A 22,153-nucleotide genomic window follows, 5' to 3' on the forward strand; every position below is an offset into this window, starting at 1 on the left:
GAATGTCATAATCCCTTCAATTTATGCATGGTCTACTGGATCTTTTGTTTTTGCATTTAAAACACCATGTTCCTGTTACTACTGTGATCTAGGAAATTATCCATGGAAAAGATTTACGCATACAGCCGTTTTCTGCAGTGTTGCAATGTGAGCATTAGCAACTTTAAAATGTATTTCTTTTCAAGCACAGGTGCAGCAAGTGATCCAGCAGCATTGTGCTACTTACTGAGGTTTCACAAGCATCATTTTGACAGCCAGTCTATTGAATTGTAAACAAAAAGAGAACAGTGAGGTAAAAAAACCAAAGACCAGGAATCCATTTTGAACTGGGTTCCGTTTCCTTCATGCAGTTGCCTTTACTAAGGGGCAAGTAGTTGACATGCATCCTGCTTTCTCTGGAGGACCATTTCTACCATGAGAATATCCCATCTACTTCAAGAGGAGATGCCTACACAGAACAGCTGCACATTCAGACACAGGGAATCAATTTGTTTTGCAAGTACTGTAATACAGGTATTTGCTAAGAATCCTCTTTCTTACACAAAAGCACTTCTCTCTGCTGAGGTGACAAGGTCATTAGTGTGGCTGGACTTAGGATAGTGATTCTTATGAAAATCATTCAAAATAATAAAAACCCAACTCCTAACATTAGTAAACATACATTTCTACAAAGGTCTTCTTACAGGTGTTTTCTAAACAGCTCTAGCTATATAAAAACAGTAGGAAAGAATCAAGATGAACTCAATCAAAAATTACTCGGTGAAGACTTAATTTAGAAAAATCACCATCTGATCAATAATTTTGATCAACGATAACCAAAGTGATTATTACTCCAAAATTTAACATTTTAAATATGGTTCCTAATTATTGCAACTATGTTCTATCCTTAAAGAGACTCCAAATCCTGTCTGCCTTGGATTCCAATACAGTTCAGACTATGCTATTAGTGATGGTCATATATGATTACAGAAGAATAATCTATATTCTGTTCTACCTCATACACTATCTAATTGAATCTTTCTGGTTAATGATGGCATATGAAGCAGGACTAACAACCTTGGAGACATCAGACAGACCGAGAGGGAAGAATACTGGATATGAAATCAGGGAAGCAAAATTAACTTGGTAATACTGACAAAACTTTTATGGACTGTTTCCTGAACACAAACAAAGAATATTATTTAAGAAAACATCAATTCTTGTTACTGCTCAACAATATTAAACTGAAAATTCTTAAAAATTAATACCCCCAATTATCCTAAGGACAGATATGACAGTAAGTGCAGTACATGCATTAGTGGCTTCTCTAATAAAGTAGCTCTCATTTCCTGGCATTCCTCAGAACAAACTCTCGATTTCTAGGGCTACTCTTGTTTCTCATGTCTCAGCAAGTTGTTTTTAAATATTCAGTCCTTTGTTTTGTCAATTCTAGTGTCAATTTCATACAACATTCAGATCTGAATTAAGAAAAAAATCTAACAGTAAGTAATAGAATATATAGATTTATTGTAGCAGGCCCCTTGGCAGAATCCAGCCCCAGAATTCATGTTTGTATCACAAAGCAGCAAAGGAATCCTATAAAACACATGCCTCGTAACACATCTTTCTCTGTTGCCAGCAGCATGTAGAGATGCATCTGGCTGGACTGCACTCGAGGCATCCCAGCACCTAGCTGACCCCTGGCCACCATTCCGATGCGTGGTGGCACCTACTGCTTAACTTGTAGGCCTCCAGTTGTACTTCAGGATTGACTACAGAGTCAGAGAAGTGAAAAGTAAAGTTATGCTACCTCTGCATCTGCACATACTTCTATCATCTCCTTTGTAGGGTCAGCAGTGGAAGACAATAGCCCTTAAATTTCCAGTTAAATTTTTTGCCATAATTTTGAATAATTGCCATGTTCAGAAATAATACCTTTATTTGCTGAAAAACACCACATCATCATGAACTTCAGCACTTTAATGCTGTACACAGATGTTCACCAGCCTAGCAGACATGCCTATTCAGCCTACTACATAGACAATTCATGAACTAAAACAGCACTTGAAGTGAGTAATAACTATGACACAGGCACATTTCAAAGTCTGGAGATAACATAACTATATGATTAGAGACAACATAAACCAGTAAAGATTGAGTTTCAGTTAGTACACAACATTTTTAGAGAGTTAATAATTCGGTTCTGACACAAAACAATAAAAAAACAATTTGAATTTAAGATCGACATGGCATCAAAAATTAAATTGGTTAGGTGCACAGGCGATCTCACTGATGTGCCCAATCACTGTGTCACTTGTGTCTCAGTCATGTATGTGTTGGACTCTTGCCAATTCTTGTATTTTGTTTCCCTTGCTTTTCTCAGCTTTGGAGTAACACGCAGTCTTGGTGTTTTACACTTAACTCACCACTGCATAGTTCAGGATTTGTGACTGACATGTGGCAGTTGTGAACTAGGTCAGGACTTGTCTTGACATAAGGAGACTAGTAAAAAGCCCATCATCAGGGGGGTGGAAGCTTTGATTCTTTGGATTTTATTTTACTGGGTTTATTACAGATATCCACAAAAGTATTTCTGTGCCATGTATAATGTCCTATCAAATTCTATATAGTTCACACATGGTATTACAACTAGCAAGACTAGTATATGTCAGCATTATACTACTGCAAAGGACTATAAAATGCCCATTTATGTCTACAATCTTGAGTAGCTGGATACGTAACAATTTTTAAGACTGCATACATAAGAGTAAAGCTCTTGAAAGAAATGGCAGGCATCTGAAGATGAGGTCCAATTCACAGATCTCTTACGTCAATATCCAACTCACAATATCCAACTTCAGGCATGTAACTTCAGTAGCTGAACCTACTTCCACCTTTTGAAGCTTCAAGCAAGGCACGAATCCAGCTTAGGTGCTCCAAACAGCTCTTTGGAAGACCTTTTATTTCTCTACCGAGTATATACAGACATTAGGGAGAAAACATGGCTGACATAACCAGCTGTAAAAAGAACGTAAAGTTGAGTGATGTGAAGTTTCCTTATGAAGCCTGATTTTCAGAGGTGCTGAGTCATCTTTTGATACCTAAATACATATCTGTTCTCCCTGAAAAATGGGATTTTGACATCATAAAGAAAATTTTCCTTACCACTAACCTTAAAAAGGCAGGATCACCGTACTCTTATCCTAAATTCTCTTATTTGGATTGCGTTCAGAATACCTGTATTACCATAGTAGCATGAATAACACTTACATTCACAACAGACTCCTTGAATTTGATGTGAAGCCTGTAATTAGATAGCGCAATGATGGCATCCTCTGCTCGTCCTACATACTCCGTACTCTCACCATGAAGTTCAATGAATGGGACCTTCAGAATGGGAATAAAAATCTTTCAGAAACCATTTACCAAATACGTACCTCCGGTAAGCATACACTCAAGCACACAATATCATAAAATCAAAATGAAACACTGCTGAGAATTCAGCCTAGCTGTTACTGCTGAGAAGGAAAGTCTTGGGTAAGGTTGGTTCAGAGGTTAATTGTAGCCTTTTTAAAAAATTATTCCTCATTTTCTCTTAATTTTCCTGAGTAGTAAGTGCTTGGTCAGGGAAAACAATGAATTTTAATGAAAAATCTGAGCAAAATATCCTCACATTTTGGCAAGCAGTCTGACCAACCCCTTGGTTTATGCTCTCATTCCTTACTTAATGGAGAGTGACATTTCCATAATGTTATTAAAATCATCCTAAAGTAGGCAAAACATGTAAGATGAATAATCTTATACGCTGTTGGTCCCCAATATTCACTAAGCAAGCTCAGGCTAACCAGCTCAGACTGGATACTTAAATCCCACACAGATTAAGTCAGTTGGACAAATCATACTTTTTGCTTCATATTTCTCACTGCAAATATGAAAATGGACGACATACTGCTGTTTTATGAGTCAGAAAACCTGCAGTTGTATTATATCGCACATAGAAATTGCAAGTGTTTAATTAAAATGTGACTTAAGCCCAATTTAGCTGAGCTGGGTGAAAAGTGTATATGCTCAACTTGAAAATAACCTGCTTTTACACCAACTTAGCTTAAATCAATTAAAATATTTTCTATTAAAATGAAACAAACTACCTTTTCAGTTGATATAAGAGTGTCTACATGGATAAATCATTTGAACTAAACTGACTGCAAAAGGAGCTTTGGAAAATTATGAAGCCAAAAAATATCTATTTTGTGCAACATAAGACTTTTGGCTTCTCAGTAACAAGAAGTTATGGTAGTATTTAACTAGCTTAGTATTATTCTTTTAAAAAACAAGGAGTTCTAAACTATGGAATAAAACCTAGCACCTGAAATTACTGCACAAGTAATGGCTATATTTTTCAGACACTCTAAGGAATCTCTTGTAATATAACGCACAAGTTCTCTGTCCTACCAACAGTATGTGAGTATTTAAAAAGAAAATATGTTTCTCCTATTACTGTGCTCAGTTGCCAGTGAAAATTCTATGGGAGAGGCCAGAGAATACATAGGTCAACTAGAGATATGGTGAGCTTAACTGGCAAGGAGCCGTGTGGCGATTACCTGAAGGTTCTCATCCTCTCGGATTAGCTGCTTCCTGGGAAAAATCTGATTAGCCTGGATGCATTCAAGGCTGTGCTGAGTCTCTTCATCCTGAGAAACAAAGCATTACAGTTAACCTCAGCACTGTCACTTGCTGCCTTCTTCACCACATAGCAAGCTATAAATGACCAATGAAAAGCTCAAACAGGATGAAGTGCTTAGAGAATTCATGTATCAGTAACTTACTAAAGTTACTAACCTTACAAAGACAAGCACTCAAACAACTAAATATAATATTAGAAACCGGTTTCCCTCCTGCAGCCCAATTAGTAAAGTCATAGAAAAACGAAGACTTGTAATAGTATTAGAATGAAAGCATTAGCTAGCCTGGCACTACACTTAAAATTCAACAACTCCCCATGTAAACATTAATTATTTATTGTTTTTCAGATTTTAGCCTACTCTGCTCTGTAACAGACCCTACAAACCCCTTTTGCTTACCATGACAGGCCCTGGATAGGAGGAGAAATCCTCGTCTTTACTCAAAATACTTTGAGGCTCTTCTTCACTTACTATTAAAATCTAGAAAACCAGAAAAGTATAATGATGAAGTTAAATTCATTTTCTTTCGGCAAAAAAACACAAATTAACTTTCAAAGACTGAGAATTCAGCTGTTAGAAAACTGCAAGCAAACAGTAATTACGAAAAGATGAAATCCGTATAAACCAACTCTCCTGAGAGACAAAATTGTTTCAAAATGTGTCTGGCTCCTTCTGTTCATTCTGAAAAATCATCTTTGAATGTAGTGCTGGGAGAATACCCATCTGAATGCAGCAATTAGACCAATGTTTATATAATTTAAATTAAAACATGTTCATCTTTCTAGATCACTGTCGTGGTTTAACCCCAGCCAACAACTAAGCACCACGCAGCCGCTGTGATCATTTAGTCTGACCCGTTATGTAACACAGGTTGTCGGATCCCCCTGGAGTAATCTTGTTTCAACTACTGCATATGAATTAGAATTCATGTACGGATAAAATTCCTCATTTTACAGTTATGACTCATCTTCTACATCCATGAATGTATCAAAATATTTGCTGCACCAACCTTTTCAAGAGCTCCAGATCACTATACACTAGCAACCTGCTCTCCCCACTATCGAACAATCCCCCGGATCTTTTATCATCTGCAAATGTTCTGGAAATATTAAAGAGCATACAGTCTTGAAGTTTATACAACTGACCCTATTAGGAACTTAACAACTGAAGTGGATACTGGAGTTACAATTTGATTTTGCCATTTATCTTATACTCAGTTTTTTAAATTCAGATAGGTTCTTTTTTAAAGAATAGGATTCATTCAGGTATTTTATGGGTTTTGCAGTCTACAGCACATAAAAAACACAAATGAAAACACATCAGTAGAGTTCAGTCAGTTCTCAGTTCATACGTCACCCTAATTACAAAAATATTACAAATTATCAGTGTTGTGGTTGACAGAAAAAATACTTCAAATCCATCAGCTCACAAGCACACCACCACTGCAGGAAGCACTAACTACATCCTGTATATTGTACAGAATATTTACAAAGGGAAAAGGAGCAGATGATTTTAAAACATATTCTGAAATGAAAACACCCCACTGTCTAAAAATGATCGATGAGAAGAAAGCATTACACTGTCCCCCAAATCCCTGTTAAATAGGAACGTCACAATAAACTGCCTGTATGTCCCCAGAGTAGGGGAAAAACAGCATATAAAAGCTTGCAAGTTGGTTCAAAATCACACAACTTGCAGAAGGACATGTATGTGTATGTGTATATATATATATATTTATATAAAAGGAGGGAATGATGAGCAGAATCGAGCTGGAACTGGCAGCAATTCACTAAAAATTAATGCAAAAAGTAAATATAAACCCCCAATTTTGAACAAGCAAGAAAACCTAGAAGACTTGATAGAAGTCTGAATCTATCAACTATGGAAATCAGTAAGGAAGAATTAAAAAACAGCACAGAAGTTTCCACACCTGCAAGAACAATGGAAAATAGAAACATTCTTTTAAGTTATCAGAAATGAAGGAAATCGAGAAATGCTATCTACCAACAGCAAGATGAAGATTGTACTACTGTTAATATTGATTTTAAAAAGGCAGAATTATTTAACGTTTTTGTTTCAAAAGAAGCAGAAGAAAGATGGTCCATATGTAACCCACGCTGTATCCAATGAGAGTATTCAAAGAATCACAATGATCAAAGCTAGAAAGGACACAAATTCATCAGGTTTGATCTTTAACGTATCAGAGGCCATAAAATTCCAGCCCTTGTATTCAGAACAAGATCTCGTGCTCATACCAGCGTGACTTGGTATTTTACGTACGTTGTGTTTGGGTACACTTATCTTCCAAAAACATGTCTACTCTTCACTTGAAGATACCGGGAAAGGAGGGGTTTAGCAGGTCTCTCAAATGCATCTGGTTTCAGCTTCTAACCTTTGGTTCTCACTGGATGTTTTTCAAGATTACATGATGCTCCATTCTCCTTGATTTACAAGATTTAAAAACTGAGCCTCCTGCTCAATCAAATTTAAAATGATGGCTGGCTAAGCAACAGGCTCATTCATCCAATCCACCTCTATCTTACAGCTCATCCATCAAGAAGGGTGCAGACTGGATTAACTTTAGAGTACAACCTGATACAATGAAGACTAATGATTCGCGAGAAGATGGGTTTAAAAACTGTAAGGTTTACACAAATCTCCTTCTCCATCCTTAAAATAACGATAAGCTTACAGATTCAGCTCTCAGGTCTAGAGCCAGCCAGCAGGAAGAGCGATGAAGAGTTCGGGCGTGTTTATATGAACATTTTTGAGGAGGACAGCTCAGCTACCATTCCTGCAGGCTGGTGGCACAACTGCCTTCTGCAGCCAACTACCTCTCCACCAGCACCAGTTCTGCTCTTCCCGAATAGCAGCCACTATTAAAGTCATTAAGACCAAACATTTCCAGCTCAATTCTAGACAATTTATGAATAACTTGAACAAAGCTTTAAACATTAATAGTAAAGCCTTCTGAATATGAAAAATACCTTGCTATTTCAGAAAATTCCTTCAACTTCAGGCACAATTATCAAAGAAACATGGACCTAATTAAAAAGATGAGCTTTATTACAAATCTAAAGCATGCTTAGTATTACTGCTGAAGTTTTAATATATTAGGCACTGTGCTGTAACAAAATTGTTCTTTTATACTTCAGATTGATTAGATATATTTATTTTTAAAGTTTACTATACAACCATATACACATTAATAAAAACAGTATTAGCTTAGAAAATTAGGTCTTTTAAAATTTCTTACAGCTGTTCTCCTAAAATCCAGCATAAACCATCAACAGAGACTATCCAAATTACTGCAGAACAAGTTTATTATTCTAATTGCTGCATTCAGCTGCAAAACAGCTTCTATTATAATACTGTGGCTTTTTACATGAATGTGAGAATCTTCCTTTTTAGGGCGAATTTTGGGAAAGCTGTGTGAAAAAAATATGTCGGTTTCAGTTTTAATCAGGATTATCAGATATAAACGGTGATGCTGCCAAGACAAATGGTACAAGAACTTATTAAGACAGTTTCTAAAACAAATAGTTTGCAGTCTCACGCTGCTCCTAGGTATTAGTGAAATGCTTCACCAACTCAACTGCCACAACACAAAAGTACTTCTAAAAGTTGCCAGCAAAAATAGCAAGAAACGTTGAATTGTTAGAATGAAGTTCACTGATCTGATGGACAGTGAGTATACCAAAAGAAATAATTCATTTCCCATCATGTCAACTAGCTGATTCCACTCTGTTCGTGATCTCACAATGACTGGATTGAGCACAAAAGAAAGGAAATACACCACGGGGACCAGGGACAGGGACCACACACTATTCTCAGCAGCAGCCCATACTGAGATTGTGTGAATTAACTCTGAAACCACACTTTCAACCTCAATTTCGTTCTATACCAAAGCTTTCTAATCCATTTCCATGACTAACTCTTCCAGGTTAGTCATGTGAATAGAAAAAGGATCACAGTGCTTGTGTGACACCTAGTAAGGGGGTTTCTGGCCCCCACTTTAAGAGCACTACCTTAGAAGTGAGAACACGAACGTTCTTCATTTCGTCAACTCCAGCAAGCCACTCTGTTGGATTTTACCCACGATAATTAACACACTGTGCTGCTCTGAAGGACAGCTTGATACCAAGTGAGACTAGCACAACTGGCTGACTTGCACCATTCGACCAGTTGACCTGTACCATTTTTTTTTAATTAGTTGCAGAATGGAATCAGAATTCTTGTTTTAACTGCAGCTGGCAAATAATCAGCTCTTCCATGACAGTAAAAACCATTTCCCAGAAATGAAATGGAAATGTTCAAATACAGCTTAGATAATAACTGACCAAGAAAACATCTTCATAAAAAGCATCCGCAAATTCAGGCTCCTACTTATAAATAGAATCACATATAAATAGTAGATAGCTTATACGTAGTGTAGTGAAACTTGCTTTTATTGTTAGAAATAGGGGTTTTGTGGTCAGGACTGAGGACAGAAAAAGTCATCAATCTATTGTGCTGCCCTTTCAATTGTAGTTTCATATATATTAAATTACACCAAAAAAGAGGTTAGTCTTCTTAATTCACCGTGCTTATGTTCTGCTTGAAAAGACAAATGATTAGTAAAGGTTGTAACCCTCAGACTCTGTTCAGCCAGTATGGGAACATCTTAATTACCTTTCGTTTCAGATGTGCCTTCTGGCCTAAATTATGTATATAATTAAGACTAGCAATAACCATCTGTCTGCCAGTGATTCTAAACAACAAAGATTATATAAATAAAGGATCATTTAAATTCAGATATATTTAAATGTAGTTGGACTTATGGCAAGGGAAAGAAAAACTGAAGGGGAAAAGAAGGAAAAAAGAAGTACCCAATCATTTCACTTTGTTCCCCTGACTTCCCTGTCCAGATCCTGAATTCCATTTATTTTAGTATCTAAATCGAATTGAGTTGACCCTCAGTCTCAAAACATAGCTATTTACATGCTGTATCACAGTTGCCCTGTAAGTTTTAGATAGGAATCCAAAGGTTTTGACAAAGAAGCATTAGAAAATTTGAGAATTAAATAACTCAAGAATGTGATCTAGCTTTAGCAAAAGATGCTTCTGTTACAAACTGAAAACACTTCCTCCCCTTTCACAGGTGGAAGGAAATTATTCTGAGATAAGGATAAACACTTAGTTTCCCACGTTTCAATCCCTGACAGCAAGGTTTCCCTGCTCTTTCCTGGCACCACACGTAGAAGTAACTGAATAGTTTTCAAAAGTATTTACTGGGGAAGTAGCTAACAATATGGACATTTGCACGTTACTCAGGAATACGAGCAAGATAGACAAAGAATCACGCTGTGTACAGACTGTGTACAACTAAGAATCAGAAGTCACTTCTTTTATATAATTAGAGGTTGCAAATTCCAACTCAGTAAAATATTGATTTTTGTTTTACATCTTGGAAAATGCTTTATTTAATTAAGAGAGTAATCAATGATAACCATAGAATCCACCTTCAACAGGCAGTTCATTTTACCGAAGTGACACAATTAGCTTACCACAGAATGAGAGGTAATAAAACAATCCTCTTTGTCCCAGAAAGGTTCAGACGATACTCCTCCAATACTTCACATTGGCAACTGCAAATAAAAGGACAGTACTTCAAAACATGAACCTTCATTTAAAAAAAAAAAAAAGCTTCTTAAATAGCTAGCAACTTATACAAAGCTCAACTGTTATGTTAGTTTGTCTTAATTAAAGAGGAAAAGTAAAAAGTACTAACTACTATATAAGTCATAACTACTGAGACCTTAATGCACCCAAAGAAGGGATTCAATGATTGGATTCTGACAGGTACACGTGTGCTGGTTAAGGCCTCTTTCTGGAAAGGAACAGTTCAGAAGTGGTGGCCACAAAGCCATTCAAATTTTTTTTTAAACTTCTTTGGTACATAGAAGTGAAAAAAATTAATTAGCAATATAAGCTACAGGAGAACTCTTTTATAGGAGATTCAACTGTTTTTCTATCGATCTTCAAAAGTGTTTTTTAATTTTACACTAAAACTAGCTTTGTTGCCCCCCAAGAAAGCAGATGAAAACCTCCAAACAGTGGTTATTGCCTTAGTACTTTTAGACAAAGCTGCAAAAAGGCCAAGGTGAACAGCAATGCTCATATGATACCATTCCTCCCAAGCCCTATCTTTTTGACTTTCCAAGTGCTGCGCAAACATATATTTCCTCAAAAATAAATTTAAGTATTGTGTCACAAATATATATTTGTCAAAAAAAATTATATGGAGAAAATATCTGATTTGCTTCATTCCTATGCAGTCACTTCAGGAGGTATTTCTATAGCATCTGAATGACTGCTGGGACACAAAGTTCTATGCTAAAATACCCCAAACCCTAGAATTAAAGTTCCAGACTAAACCCAAGCATTCCCAAAGCATGCAAGCAGCCAGACTGATGGAATACCACTCCCTTGTATCCAGTGTACCAAAAGATTTGCTCTTCACAGTAACTTGGAAGCTATCCCAATAGCATGCTGCATGTGTATGTGCCTGGAAGGTCTAACTTCTATAAACATATAATCCTACTGCTACAAATAGTTTGCTTGTACTCTGATGTGCCACAACTAGTGATAATTTTTCCATTTAAAAAAATAATTCTCTATTTTGCTTTTATTATGCCCTTTAGTTTATGGCTTATGACAGGGAAAACATAAAAAATGCCTTCAGTACACAAAAAAAGGATATGTAATTTCAGGACTGACATAGTAGAAAGAAATAGTTTTAAAAGTACAAACTTAAATGCATCAAGCAAAAGAAATTCTACCATGTCACACAGTGGACACGCTTTAGGGGAATCTCATAGGTACTGACATTCAGCCATTATTTTAAAAAATTGTGACATTAGAATGCTCTGCTTTAACAGAAAACACCCTATGAATGATCACAGCTGTTAAAAACCTCAACTAATCATCAATCAAAATTTTGTAAAATAGTTCTAAAAGCAACATTTGGTTACCTGCAACAGAGGTCAACTTTTTAAATTTTAAAACCTCTCTCAACTAACAAGCCAAATGCCAACTCCAAGAGCTTTATGGGTTGATAATTAAATCCAACACACGAAGCAGAAAGGACACAGTTTTACTTTGAGGTACCAGTTTGATCAAGCAACAAGTTCAACTTTACAGCTGCTTGGTTGTACAAAGTCACCTTTGACGGGAATACTTCGCAAGCTTATTAAACAAAAAAAAAAGCTATGAAAGCAGACTACGCAACTCTAGAACTACTCTTCAGAGACAGTTTTCTGGCTAGATCCTTGCTTTTTAAAAGGCAAGATACACATTTAGGGCAGCAGGAGGTAGACTTATTTTGCGTGTTTTAGGTCCAAGAAAAAAAACCCTTCACAAAATCTGCAACAAGCTTTTTATTGAATTTAATGAGGTTTGGAAGAAGCCACTGAATCTCAAGCGTTCTGTAGAGAGTTTTAAAAACAGGAGAAAAATGTTCCAATATAAGTGTTAATAATTCCGCTTTATTCCTGCCAGTATTCAAAAAACACTTCATGACACGCTCATCAGCATTCCTCTTGCAAGGCTGCTAGTCACAGATAAGCACCTCAAATGTTATCACTTCCTAAGTCAACAACTTGTGCCAAAATAAAAAAAAAAGCTGACTGTAAGAAGAAACATTGCTCTGAATTCTACTACCATCTCAAAAACACTAATTACTCAAGGGAGGAGCAATCCCAAGTACTGGTGTATAACTGTTTAATTAATACAGCTAAGCACATCTAAGTTTGCTGCCGCTGAGGAGGGTGACGCAGCCTCCCCCTCCCTGTGCTCCCACCATTTCCTCTGCGTTAGCTCTTCTGTTGGATCCACAAAGAACAGAAAGCAAAGGAACAGGACGGTTTCAGTAAATCCTACAAGTCAAACACGTCTAGTAAAGGAATTGGCTCTGCACCATCTTTCTTATTATAATGGCTGTCACATTCTCATAGCTGGTTTGGTTTAGATTTTTATTTAAGCACAGGTGCTCAAGGACATATTAACATTGCCCAATTTTTAACAAATTCTGCCACAAAGCTCCAGTACTTAGGGTGATGTGAACATGAACACTTAAACCAAGACTTTGCTCTGAACCACCTTCTTCAGATCCTTCTCTGTTGATTATTTCAGGAACTTGGGCATTAGGTGAACACTAACTACCACACAGGTCATGGCTCCATTGTTTTCTCTTAGAAGATGCTATAGAGAAGTAGTGGTGGGATGAGATATCAGTCATACTGTAACAGTAAAACAAGTATAATTGCAGGGGAAAATTCAGAATAATGGTTGTAAAGGTGTAGAACTTTCATCCCTGAAGGTGTTCCAAACCTGAGCAGCCCTTAAGCAACACAATCCAGCATCAAAGTTGGCCCTACTCCGAGCAGTGCTGGACTACATGACCTCCAACCTAAATTATACCATGAGTCTGTGACCATGCTTTGCTTGACATTTATTTAAACAAAACATTGGCAAATAACTAGGAAAAAATCTCTTGAGAAGTTTTAATAAACATGTTTGTTTAATTAGGAGATTGGGAAGTTGTCACTTCAGTTTCTTAGCTGAAAGGCTCTATCTGGCAGGAACAGAAGAGGTGTGATTTGACAAGCATAAAGTGGAATGACAGAAGAGAAGAATAGCTTTGGAAAACAACAAATTCAAGTTTTCTCTAGCCACAAAGCTATCCTCATAAAGATGCATACAAATAAAACCAAACCAAACTTCTGGCAACTGACAATTTTGAAGATGTATTTTTTTCTTCCCTTTGCTGAAATACAGCATTTCTGCATTGGTTATGCCACACCATGTCACAACCTTAATATTATGCAAGTGCAGCTTCTAATCAGAAGTTCTCTATTTCTGTTTACATTTCTAACTCCGCAGTATTACTGGTCCCATATAACCAAGCTCTGCAGTGACTGAACCTCCTTCTGCACCGTATTATCACACACTTACCATTTCGTCACCTTTTGGTTTGGCTGCTTTCTGCTCAGCTTTAGCCTGAAGATATTGGCTGTAGATTGTTCTCCTCCTCTTTCCTTTTTATGTTGTTCTCAGTGGATTTTAGCTTGCTTCCCCTCCCCAACTAATTTTTACCCCATTCTTGGTGTGCTAAGGAACAGAATGCTACTATCAGCTGCCTACCACTTGGGGTGACGTGGTTAGCTTGTGGCTGAGTTCAAAACCACAGAGGGATGAGAGCATTGGGACTGCTACCCTGAATACAGTCACTCCTGAGGCTGGATAGTGCAAGGTTACCACTTAATAGAAAGTTTTAAAACATACACAGAGAAGGGGCAATGCTGATCTTCAGGGAGGTATTTTCTGGTTTCTACTGCCATGTGTCTTCTCTGTCATACACTTCCCCAGATGAAGTTACATAATTTCCATTTTGGAAAGCAGCTGAATATGGAGTGTACCCATCTATACTCAAACGCACGGCAGAGTAAGCAGAGATCAAGAGCCATACTGAGTATCTTACTTTCCCTCACCACAGATGGGAAGTGTCCTATGTAAGAGCATTTCAAAAGCATCTTAGTCCATCTTCCACTATACCCACGCTTCTGTGAGTGAAAAATAAGAGTCCAAAGCATCAAAAAAGTTTTGTCAACATCTGTCACTGCACTGACTCATCATTAATGGTAGGGAATTTAGTTTCCTGTAGAACCCTTTACAGGTAGGCATATTAGCTTTCTTCGTCTTCCCACTCAGAAGAGGCATTCATCTGTTTTTAAAGCAGTTGAAGCTGATTATCTCTGCATACTAGTTAAAAAAGATCACTTATTACACTCTTCAAAAATTAAATACAGAAGCAACGGTTCAAAGTTAAACCAAAAAGCCATGTCAAGCAGTAAGCAAAGCTTGAAATGGCAGAAGAAAGCAGTATGGAAGGCAGTAGAAGCACTTCTGAGACTGCACCTATACAACAGTTAATGGTAGTAAAAGCAATTTTATCTTGCATTAGGAAAGGTCCATTTTTCCATAACTGATGTAAAGAATAAAAATCAGTGTCACTTTAGGTAGGATTATAGTATTAATTATTCCAGTAAGACTTTTTTAAGGAAAGTTTCTGAATAAAAGAGTATATATTAATATTCTGCTTCACTGATCTCAAAACAACACAGGTCAAAAGATCACAGGAAGCTTGAAACCAAAATCTGAAGACAATGATACTTTCTTGTAAGATTTCAGGTTTTTAATTCCTTTTTCATTCAGATAAAGCTGAGATCCAAATGCTGCAATTGTTCATACATACGCCAGGACACAATTTACCCATCAGAGATGTTCTGATAAACCACTGGAAGTTTAAAGCTCAAATTAATAACCCATTCTATTATGTTCATTTTATTTCAATTACTCCATATTCTTCAGTTTTATGTGCATGACAGACAAGTAGTATCTATCAAGAAGGACCAACAAGCTACACACATTGGTCTGAACTGCAGTCAGAGCTGCAAGGATGGGGGCTGAATCAAGTAGTCCTATATAAAAGCTGACGGGATGCAGAACACAGGCCAGGGCCTGAGTTGGTGGAAACTCAAGACTTGTGTAGGGTCTAAGCTAGGAAGGTGCCCAAGTGTGCTGCGAAGGGGCTATTATGTGAAAAGGCATGTGAAACAGAAAAAGCAAGTCAGCAAGACTGAGACCAGGCAGCAAAGTTTCCATTTGAAGTGGCAGAACAAAATAAGAAGGGAATAATTTTACTCCTCATACTTCCCATTTTTCCACTGAGGTCCTCGCAGCCCCTTTGTCATAAGTCACCCTCCCTCCCATATTTTTTCCTTTCTAGAAGAAAGGCAACAAACAAGGATAAGAGGCTGTTAATCACAGGTTTTACTCATCCTCCAAAACCACCTCTTCATCCCCCTTGCCTCATGAGGTTACATTTTGCTTTAACCCAGGCCACTCTGTTACCTGGATGACTACTGGAAGAAGGCAGCTGCTGTTCCAGAAGAGCAGCATTACACAATACCCATCAAGACAGGCTCCTGCCATGTTGTATTTTATTGAAAGTCAATGCAACACTAAAGAAATCTACAATAAAAAAGTTTTGAGAATAGGAAGAACCAAGAAGCAAATTTGATTTGAAGACTCCTTAGGACTTTCAAGTTACACTTCCATGGGATTATTTTTTCTCCCCCTCCTTGAACCACTTTAGGACAATGTACACACAGTTACAGTATTAGCTCCCAAGTGTAAGTTGACATCATTTTCACCATACTTTGGTCTGGCACAAAGCTTTTAAAACCTCTTCAGCAAAATACCACTCAATGCTTTTGTCATAAGAAAACTATTGAAATACCAAACACCTGTTATGAATAAACATATATTTCTTAATGTATTAAGTAGGTTAAGTTATTACAAGGTGTCCATAACAGGAAACTCAGCCCCCCACAGACTCAGAGCAATAGCACTGATGCGCTACACATCTAGGAACAGGCAGGACAAAAAAAGTCTGTTTTCTGTTATCAAGGCCAATAAGACACTTTCTTTTATTGCACACCTTGCACAGTGTAATTATTGACTACTGTTTTAATCCATTAATTCTTAAATTGCACTGAAAAAACCTGTTCTGTCAAGGAGGTCATTTGAGTAAGATGCACATCCACCTCCACCATTTTCATCTAGGAAGAGGCAGCCATGAGCACTCAGTGTTCAATGACTTACACCAGACTACCTTATACAGTAAGCATGAAAGTTAATAGTTTCAAATGCACTAGCACTTGGTAAAACTGTGGCACAGTCCAGAAGTGCTTTAATGTGACACTTAGAGTGGTTTTGCTCTAAACTAGACTATGTTTGCATTCTCTGAAACATGGTGAGCCATCAGAAAGAGTACTGCTCCCATACTCCACCCCAACAAAATGCTCCCCTTATCTTACACCAACTCTGACATTTCAGACCCCTTATGACATAATCTAGCTCCTAGATACAAGAGAGAAAGAAATCAGATTATGGAACCACTACTCTATAGTGTTGTACATGTTGTTTGCTTCCAGAGCAGATGCTGGTAAAAAGCATAGTCTGAAAGCAACTGCATGACATTTAGAATTTATAGTTTGAGGCAGCTTAAGAATCATTTCAACACTTGCAGAAGTGACATTTTCTTTACAGAACTGGTCAATTCGCTTGCTCATCTCAAACTATTTACACATTTATTTCTCCAAGCATTAAGCAGACTAATTTTAAATGGCAGAGTTTACAGTTCAAATACCAGTTACCCTCAAAAATTCAGCATATAACTGTATCCTGTACCAACAGGAACTCAAGTTGTCTTTGGGTAATTTTACAGAGGGATTTCTGTCAGCATCTGTGAACTCAGGGATGAAGAGCTAGTCTCTTCCAACCAACCATGGCAGGGCATAAGTACATCTGATGACAGCATTAGTACTACTAGTTACAGTATAAAATAGTAAGTTAATTCAAGAAAAGCACTGTTCAGGTATTTATTTAGTACATGCAAAGCAATCAATATGATTACTTGATTTGATTGTCACTAGGAAAGAGCTGACCTAGGTAGAGAGCCAGGTTTTAGTCACAAGAGTCCCCTTTTTATGAACTGACCACCTAAATTTCACATTTCAGGAGTTAATCAAGGATCAGGCTAGCTTTTCTAGGATCATAAACAGTATGTTTTCTGGAGAGCAGTCCAAACACTTGTTTGGGCATCATCCACAAGACTGCCAAGACATGAACAGCATTCAATGACTGTTCAACCAGCCACTTAATGCGTGTAAATACTGTAAGGCAAAAGTTAAATTATTAAGAGATAAGACCATGTGTGCTTGTGCACGATAAGGAGACCAGCAAGAGATGGGTAAGGAAACACTAGCAGCTTCAGTATAAGGAATTTTCTGCTAGCTCCTATTTAGATAGCAAATTCCAGTTTAAAGCCAGACACATGATTTACCAGAACAGGTTACTGCCTTCCTTACATCTGAGCAGCTAAGCCCTTCCAGACTAGAACAAACAGGTTATTGCATCAATCCATTTCCAGTATCATCTTCTCCAAACTTTCTGCAGTACACTCTGTTACTAGTCAAAGTTTCTACAGAGAGAGAGAGAAAACTCACACTAGGATCACCCTTCAGCTAGGCACAAGTGAAGAGCTTTGGCTCTCTACGTGTATTAAGACATACCAGAACTCAGATGCCTTTCCCAGTTAAGGAGACTCCCTATATTTAGATCACAATGGGCAAACTGGTTTGGCTGATCTACCAGCACACTGCCTCCAAGAAACGTGCAACTTGATGTCCTTCCCTTTGGTCAGCTGATTCAATTCACTAAAGGAGAAAAAGCAGGAAGACCAAATACCTTTTCTCCTGTAGTTACATCACTTCAGTGTCTTCCAAATATTAAGACAGTTGTTTATTCTCATCTTTTTCCATTCATGGAAAGTAATAGTTACTTTCAGAAGCAGGAAATGTAACTGGCAAAATACTACTTTCCATTTGCAAGTTGCACTTAAATAAGACCTGAAGGTGGGACTCCACAACTAAAACAAAAGGCAAAGATAGTCTTTAAAACATATGCAGAGAAAGCACACTGAGCCATCTGCATATCCAGCTACAGTGAGGAGCTCTGAACAGCCAAGACTGCATCATCAAATCCCAAGGGTTTCAGCAGCATTTGTACATGGCCGTTCTTTGATGCGGGAGGCAGGAGGCACACTAAGCAGTCCTGCATCTCTTAGTATCACCTACAGAAATCTGAAGCTAGTCTTAGTGTGTTTTAATTTCCATAACTAATTTTGAAGAGCAATTACATACAAGTATCTAGTACAGAGGTCTTCAACAGACTAGTTAATTTTGCCACACTGCAAAATTTACTCCTCTAAAGGCACAGCACTGGTGTTTTGGAACTAGTTGGCTCTATTATGTAAGTTTAAGCTTATTTAAGTCCAGTACCCTCCAGCTACTAAACTGAGGTAGTATGCTATGCAACCATCTTGTTCAAATCTAACATATCAAAGGCAAGAACAATTACAATTTCTAAAGTCATGTTTCCAGACAACCCAGGGAAACTGAGTTCAGGCATGACAACTCCCTAAAAATCTCTCTATGTAACAACTTCCATAATACTGGAAGTATAAAAGCTTGTCAGTTTACTCTGAAGTTACACAGACATTCAGAGCCAGGAAAGAATTTACTTGGATTAACAGAATATGCTTATTCTAAAAAACTAAACAGCATGAAGCCAAAGTTAAATATATTTAGGCACTCAGAGAGGCACCAAAGAAGGTTTTGTGGTTGTTTAAGGCACATATGTATATCAAAACACTGAGTTTCACTTAGACTTGAAATTAATTTCTGCAGTAGACTGCAACTGATAGCAAAACAAGGTTTGATATATCCCCAGTTAATATTTACTAGCCACAGTCTCTCCCCCTCCCCCTTCCTACAGTTAAAAATCCATTGACCCACCAAATGTTCAAGCTTCCTCAGGAGGATACCAGCAGATATTTGCCTTACATGGAAAAAGAACTCAATCCTGTATAGTTACTGTATCTCCTTTGAAATCACTGTTTTGATGGCAAGATCAACCAACATGAATTAATTTCTCTAGGGAACATGAAGACTTAAGTCTGGATTTTCTACCTGTTCACTTAATGAAATTCTAATTCTAGAATTAGACTAGTTCACACTAAGTTCTGTACAGATGGTCAGTTTTTACCAAAAAGAGGTACTACTCCAGTATCCTACTTGATACTAAATGCCCTTTTAAAAAAATTGTGACAAAATAATGCAAGACTGTAACAAATGTCTGTATATAGAGGCAAATGCATTGCTACAATTCAACACTAGAAACACTTTATCTACAGCAATCTTTGCTTCTAGTGTTGAATTGTTGTAGCAATGCATTTGCCTCTATATACAGACACTTAGGTCCTGGTGAACTCTAATGGGAGTATCCAGAACACACTTTTCCCCAAATTTGGTTTAGTGTGGATTCATTCAAGTCAGGCAAACCTGGATTTAAAACCTCTCTCAATTATTTTCCCTAGAGAAACTCCTTCATATTGGTAGATACAACAAACCCTGAGAAGGAGGAACACTAATATACAAAGAACATAAGTCATTTAAGTGTTTTATCCTTTAGAGAACATTCATTCCTTCCCTGTGTGACTAACCAAACCTAGCTTACTAAAAAAGACTTTGTTGTAATTAAGAGATAAATCATCATTTTAAAGTACCAACAAGTTTGGGCTCTTCAGCAAGTTACCTAAACACAACGCATCCACATCCTTCCCAGAGGCATTGTAGAACTGAGTGCAGTTCAACAGCTAATTCTGTTACTGATGCATCAGGTAAGGTAATTTTCATTTGAAATATGGTTTAATCCCAGATTTTAAAAAAAGATGTACATCAGTACACAGGAAACTTCAGTTATCCGCTTTAATTTTGTTTTGCATTTGAATCATCCAGCAAGACTTAACCTTCCTTTAAATATAAATATTTATAACCATCCTTACAGTAAATTTAGCACGTCCTCTTCAAGCTTTTTTTACAAGTATTTTACAGACATGCAAGAACATGTACATATTGGTCCACGAGCTTGCTTAAAGATGTGAAAATAGCCAAGTTACACATTTGTAACACTTCAATTCTTACCTGTGACTTGCAGATATCAAGCTTCAATTAAATACACAGAAGTAGCATTTCACAGTAAAAATTAACTAGATTAGTCTATTTTTATTCTTTATCCTTCAATTTGAAGTACCCTCTGGTAACCAACTTAGTATCAAATCCAAGTCTGTACATACTGAACACAAACTCAGAAATGTCAGTCTTAAACCCATGAAGGTAAAATATTCGAGTTGATTTGCTTAGATACAAAAAGTAATTCAGAAAAGTTTTGGAAAAAAGTAGATACAATGTAAATAAGGAGCAATAAGAGGCTTAGTACTTGAGGTTTGGGTCCTATTTACTGCTTTGCTCCTGATGAAACCAAGTGGCAAAAAACCCCTGACCTCAACTGACAACATCTTGCTTCACGATGCATAAGCAGGATGAAGCTGCTGACAACGTAGGAACACAATACTGAAACTCAGTTTGCTCAGGTACTCCAGGATCTCCTTAAAGATCTTATGAGGTGTCAACCTTGGTCAAAGTCCAAACCAAAAAAGGGCAGGAATTTCTCTCCTTCCCGTAACTATAAAAATAAAAGCTGCCTGCAGTAAAGCTTGCCATCAGGTCCAGGAGGACTGAACTTTACAGAAAGCTTTCCTTCTGAAAGAGACTCAACTCAACACCAGACATTTGTGCTGTTAACAGTCACAGGAACACGATTCAATATTCAATTACAAAAAAAGCAGAAGTCACTCTGCTCCTTTAAGTCCAAACAGGAAAGTATAAAGAACCAGGACAGATACACACACAAAAAAATCCAGAACAATTTGGGTTGAATGGGACAACTGAACACCAGTTAGTCCAAGCCCCTATTTGACACAGTTCCAATCAGATCAAGTTGCAAAAAAAGACTTGTCCAGCCAAGGTTTGAATATCACCATTCTTCCTAGACAACCTGTTCCAATATTAGGGTTGGGATCTTAAACTAAGTTCAGAAAAATACTCAAAGGCAAAGGAAGCCTTCACACTCTGAACAAAAACAGGGAAAAAAACAAGGATAAGAACAATATAGTTCAGAGTACGTACGTCTACCTCACTTATTTCAAGAGGTTATGCAGTTGGTGCAACAAATCGACATGTGAAGACTGTTACTGATGCATCAGGTAAGGTAATTTTCATTTTAAATATGGTTTAATCCCAGGTTTTAGAAAAGATGTACCAGAAGCTCAGAGCTGAGATGAAAAAGCGTTTATAATTTGGATAAACAACAGCTCGCTGTACGAACAACCTCAGCATTCAGGCCTTGTCTTTCTGAAAACTTGCATACAGCTTTGCACATCTAGATCCAAAAGCCAAAAAACAGCCAAACTCCTTTCCTGGATGAAAGACTACATCTTTATGTAGGAAAGCTTACTTGGCAAGCTTAAATTAGTCTGTCAATCAAGTACAAGGATCTAAGGCATGTATGTTTAATTAAAGTACCACATCTGTGCCATTAGCTTGGAAATGTTAATATCTCTGCATCAGTTTCAGCTCCAGCTGACAGAACTGTTTTGAAAGTCTTCCCTGATGGTAGAGGCTTCCAGAAAAACCAACGACATCCATGAACCAGCACTTGCACCCAGACTTCTATGTTCAGGCTGAACAGCTTGACATGAACCAAAGATGATCTTTTTTCCAGCTCCCATTACCACCGGTGCTAAAAACAGATCTTCCAAAGAACAGGTAAGAGACAATGGCTTGTTCTGGCATTTTACTGCTTCACATACAAGAGCTCAGGAAGTCAGAGCACTGGTGTGTAAATGCTGCTGTGAAGAAGAGATCCTTGACAGGGCAGGCATGCTTTGGTGATGGATTTTTGGACTAGGTTGTTACATGCAGTTG

At 37.4% G+C, this 22,153-nt stretch overlaps 1 protein-coding gene across 15 annotated transcripts in view; it reads right to left on the reverse strand.

Annotated features, from left to right (window-relative positions):
* The window catches only part of MTMR3 (myotubularin related protein 3), an 85,723-nt gene that overhangs the window by 43,206 nt on the left and 20,364 nt on the right, over positions 1-22,153 (reverse strand). For 10 of the 15 annotated variants that reach the window (XM_074887749.1, XM_074887748.1, XM_074887747.1 and 7 more), the window contains 4 exons: positions 10,208-10,288; positions 5,061-5,141; positions 4,581-4,670; positions 3,250-3,366 (listed from right to left, as the gene is read on the reverse strand). In XM_074887749.1, the coding sequence (XP_074743850.1) occupies positions 3,250-3,366; positions 4,581-4,670; positions 5,061-5,063 (210 nt within the window). In that variant the 5' untranslated portion in view covers positions 5,064-5,141; positions 10,208-10,288. Of the gene's footprint in view, positions 1-3,249; positions 3,367-4,580; positions 4,671-5,060; positions 5,142-6,591; positions 6,613-6,665; positions 6,884-6,941; positions 7,101-7,648; positions 7,672-10,207; positions 10,289-13,655; positions 14,134-22,153 lie in introns of those variants that run through there. The other 5 variants (XM_074887737.1, XM_074887743.1, XM_074887745.1 and 2 more) reach the window with 5 other exon arrangements.

This window comes from Strix uralensis, chromosome 17 (assembly GCF_047716275.1).
Source record: "Strix uralensis isolate ZFMK-TIS-50842 chromosome 17, bStrUra1, whole genome shotgun sequence".
Lineage (NCBI taxonomy): Eukaryota > Metazoa > Chordata > Aves > Strigiformes > Strigidae > Strix > Strix uralensis.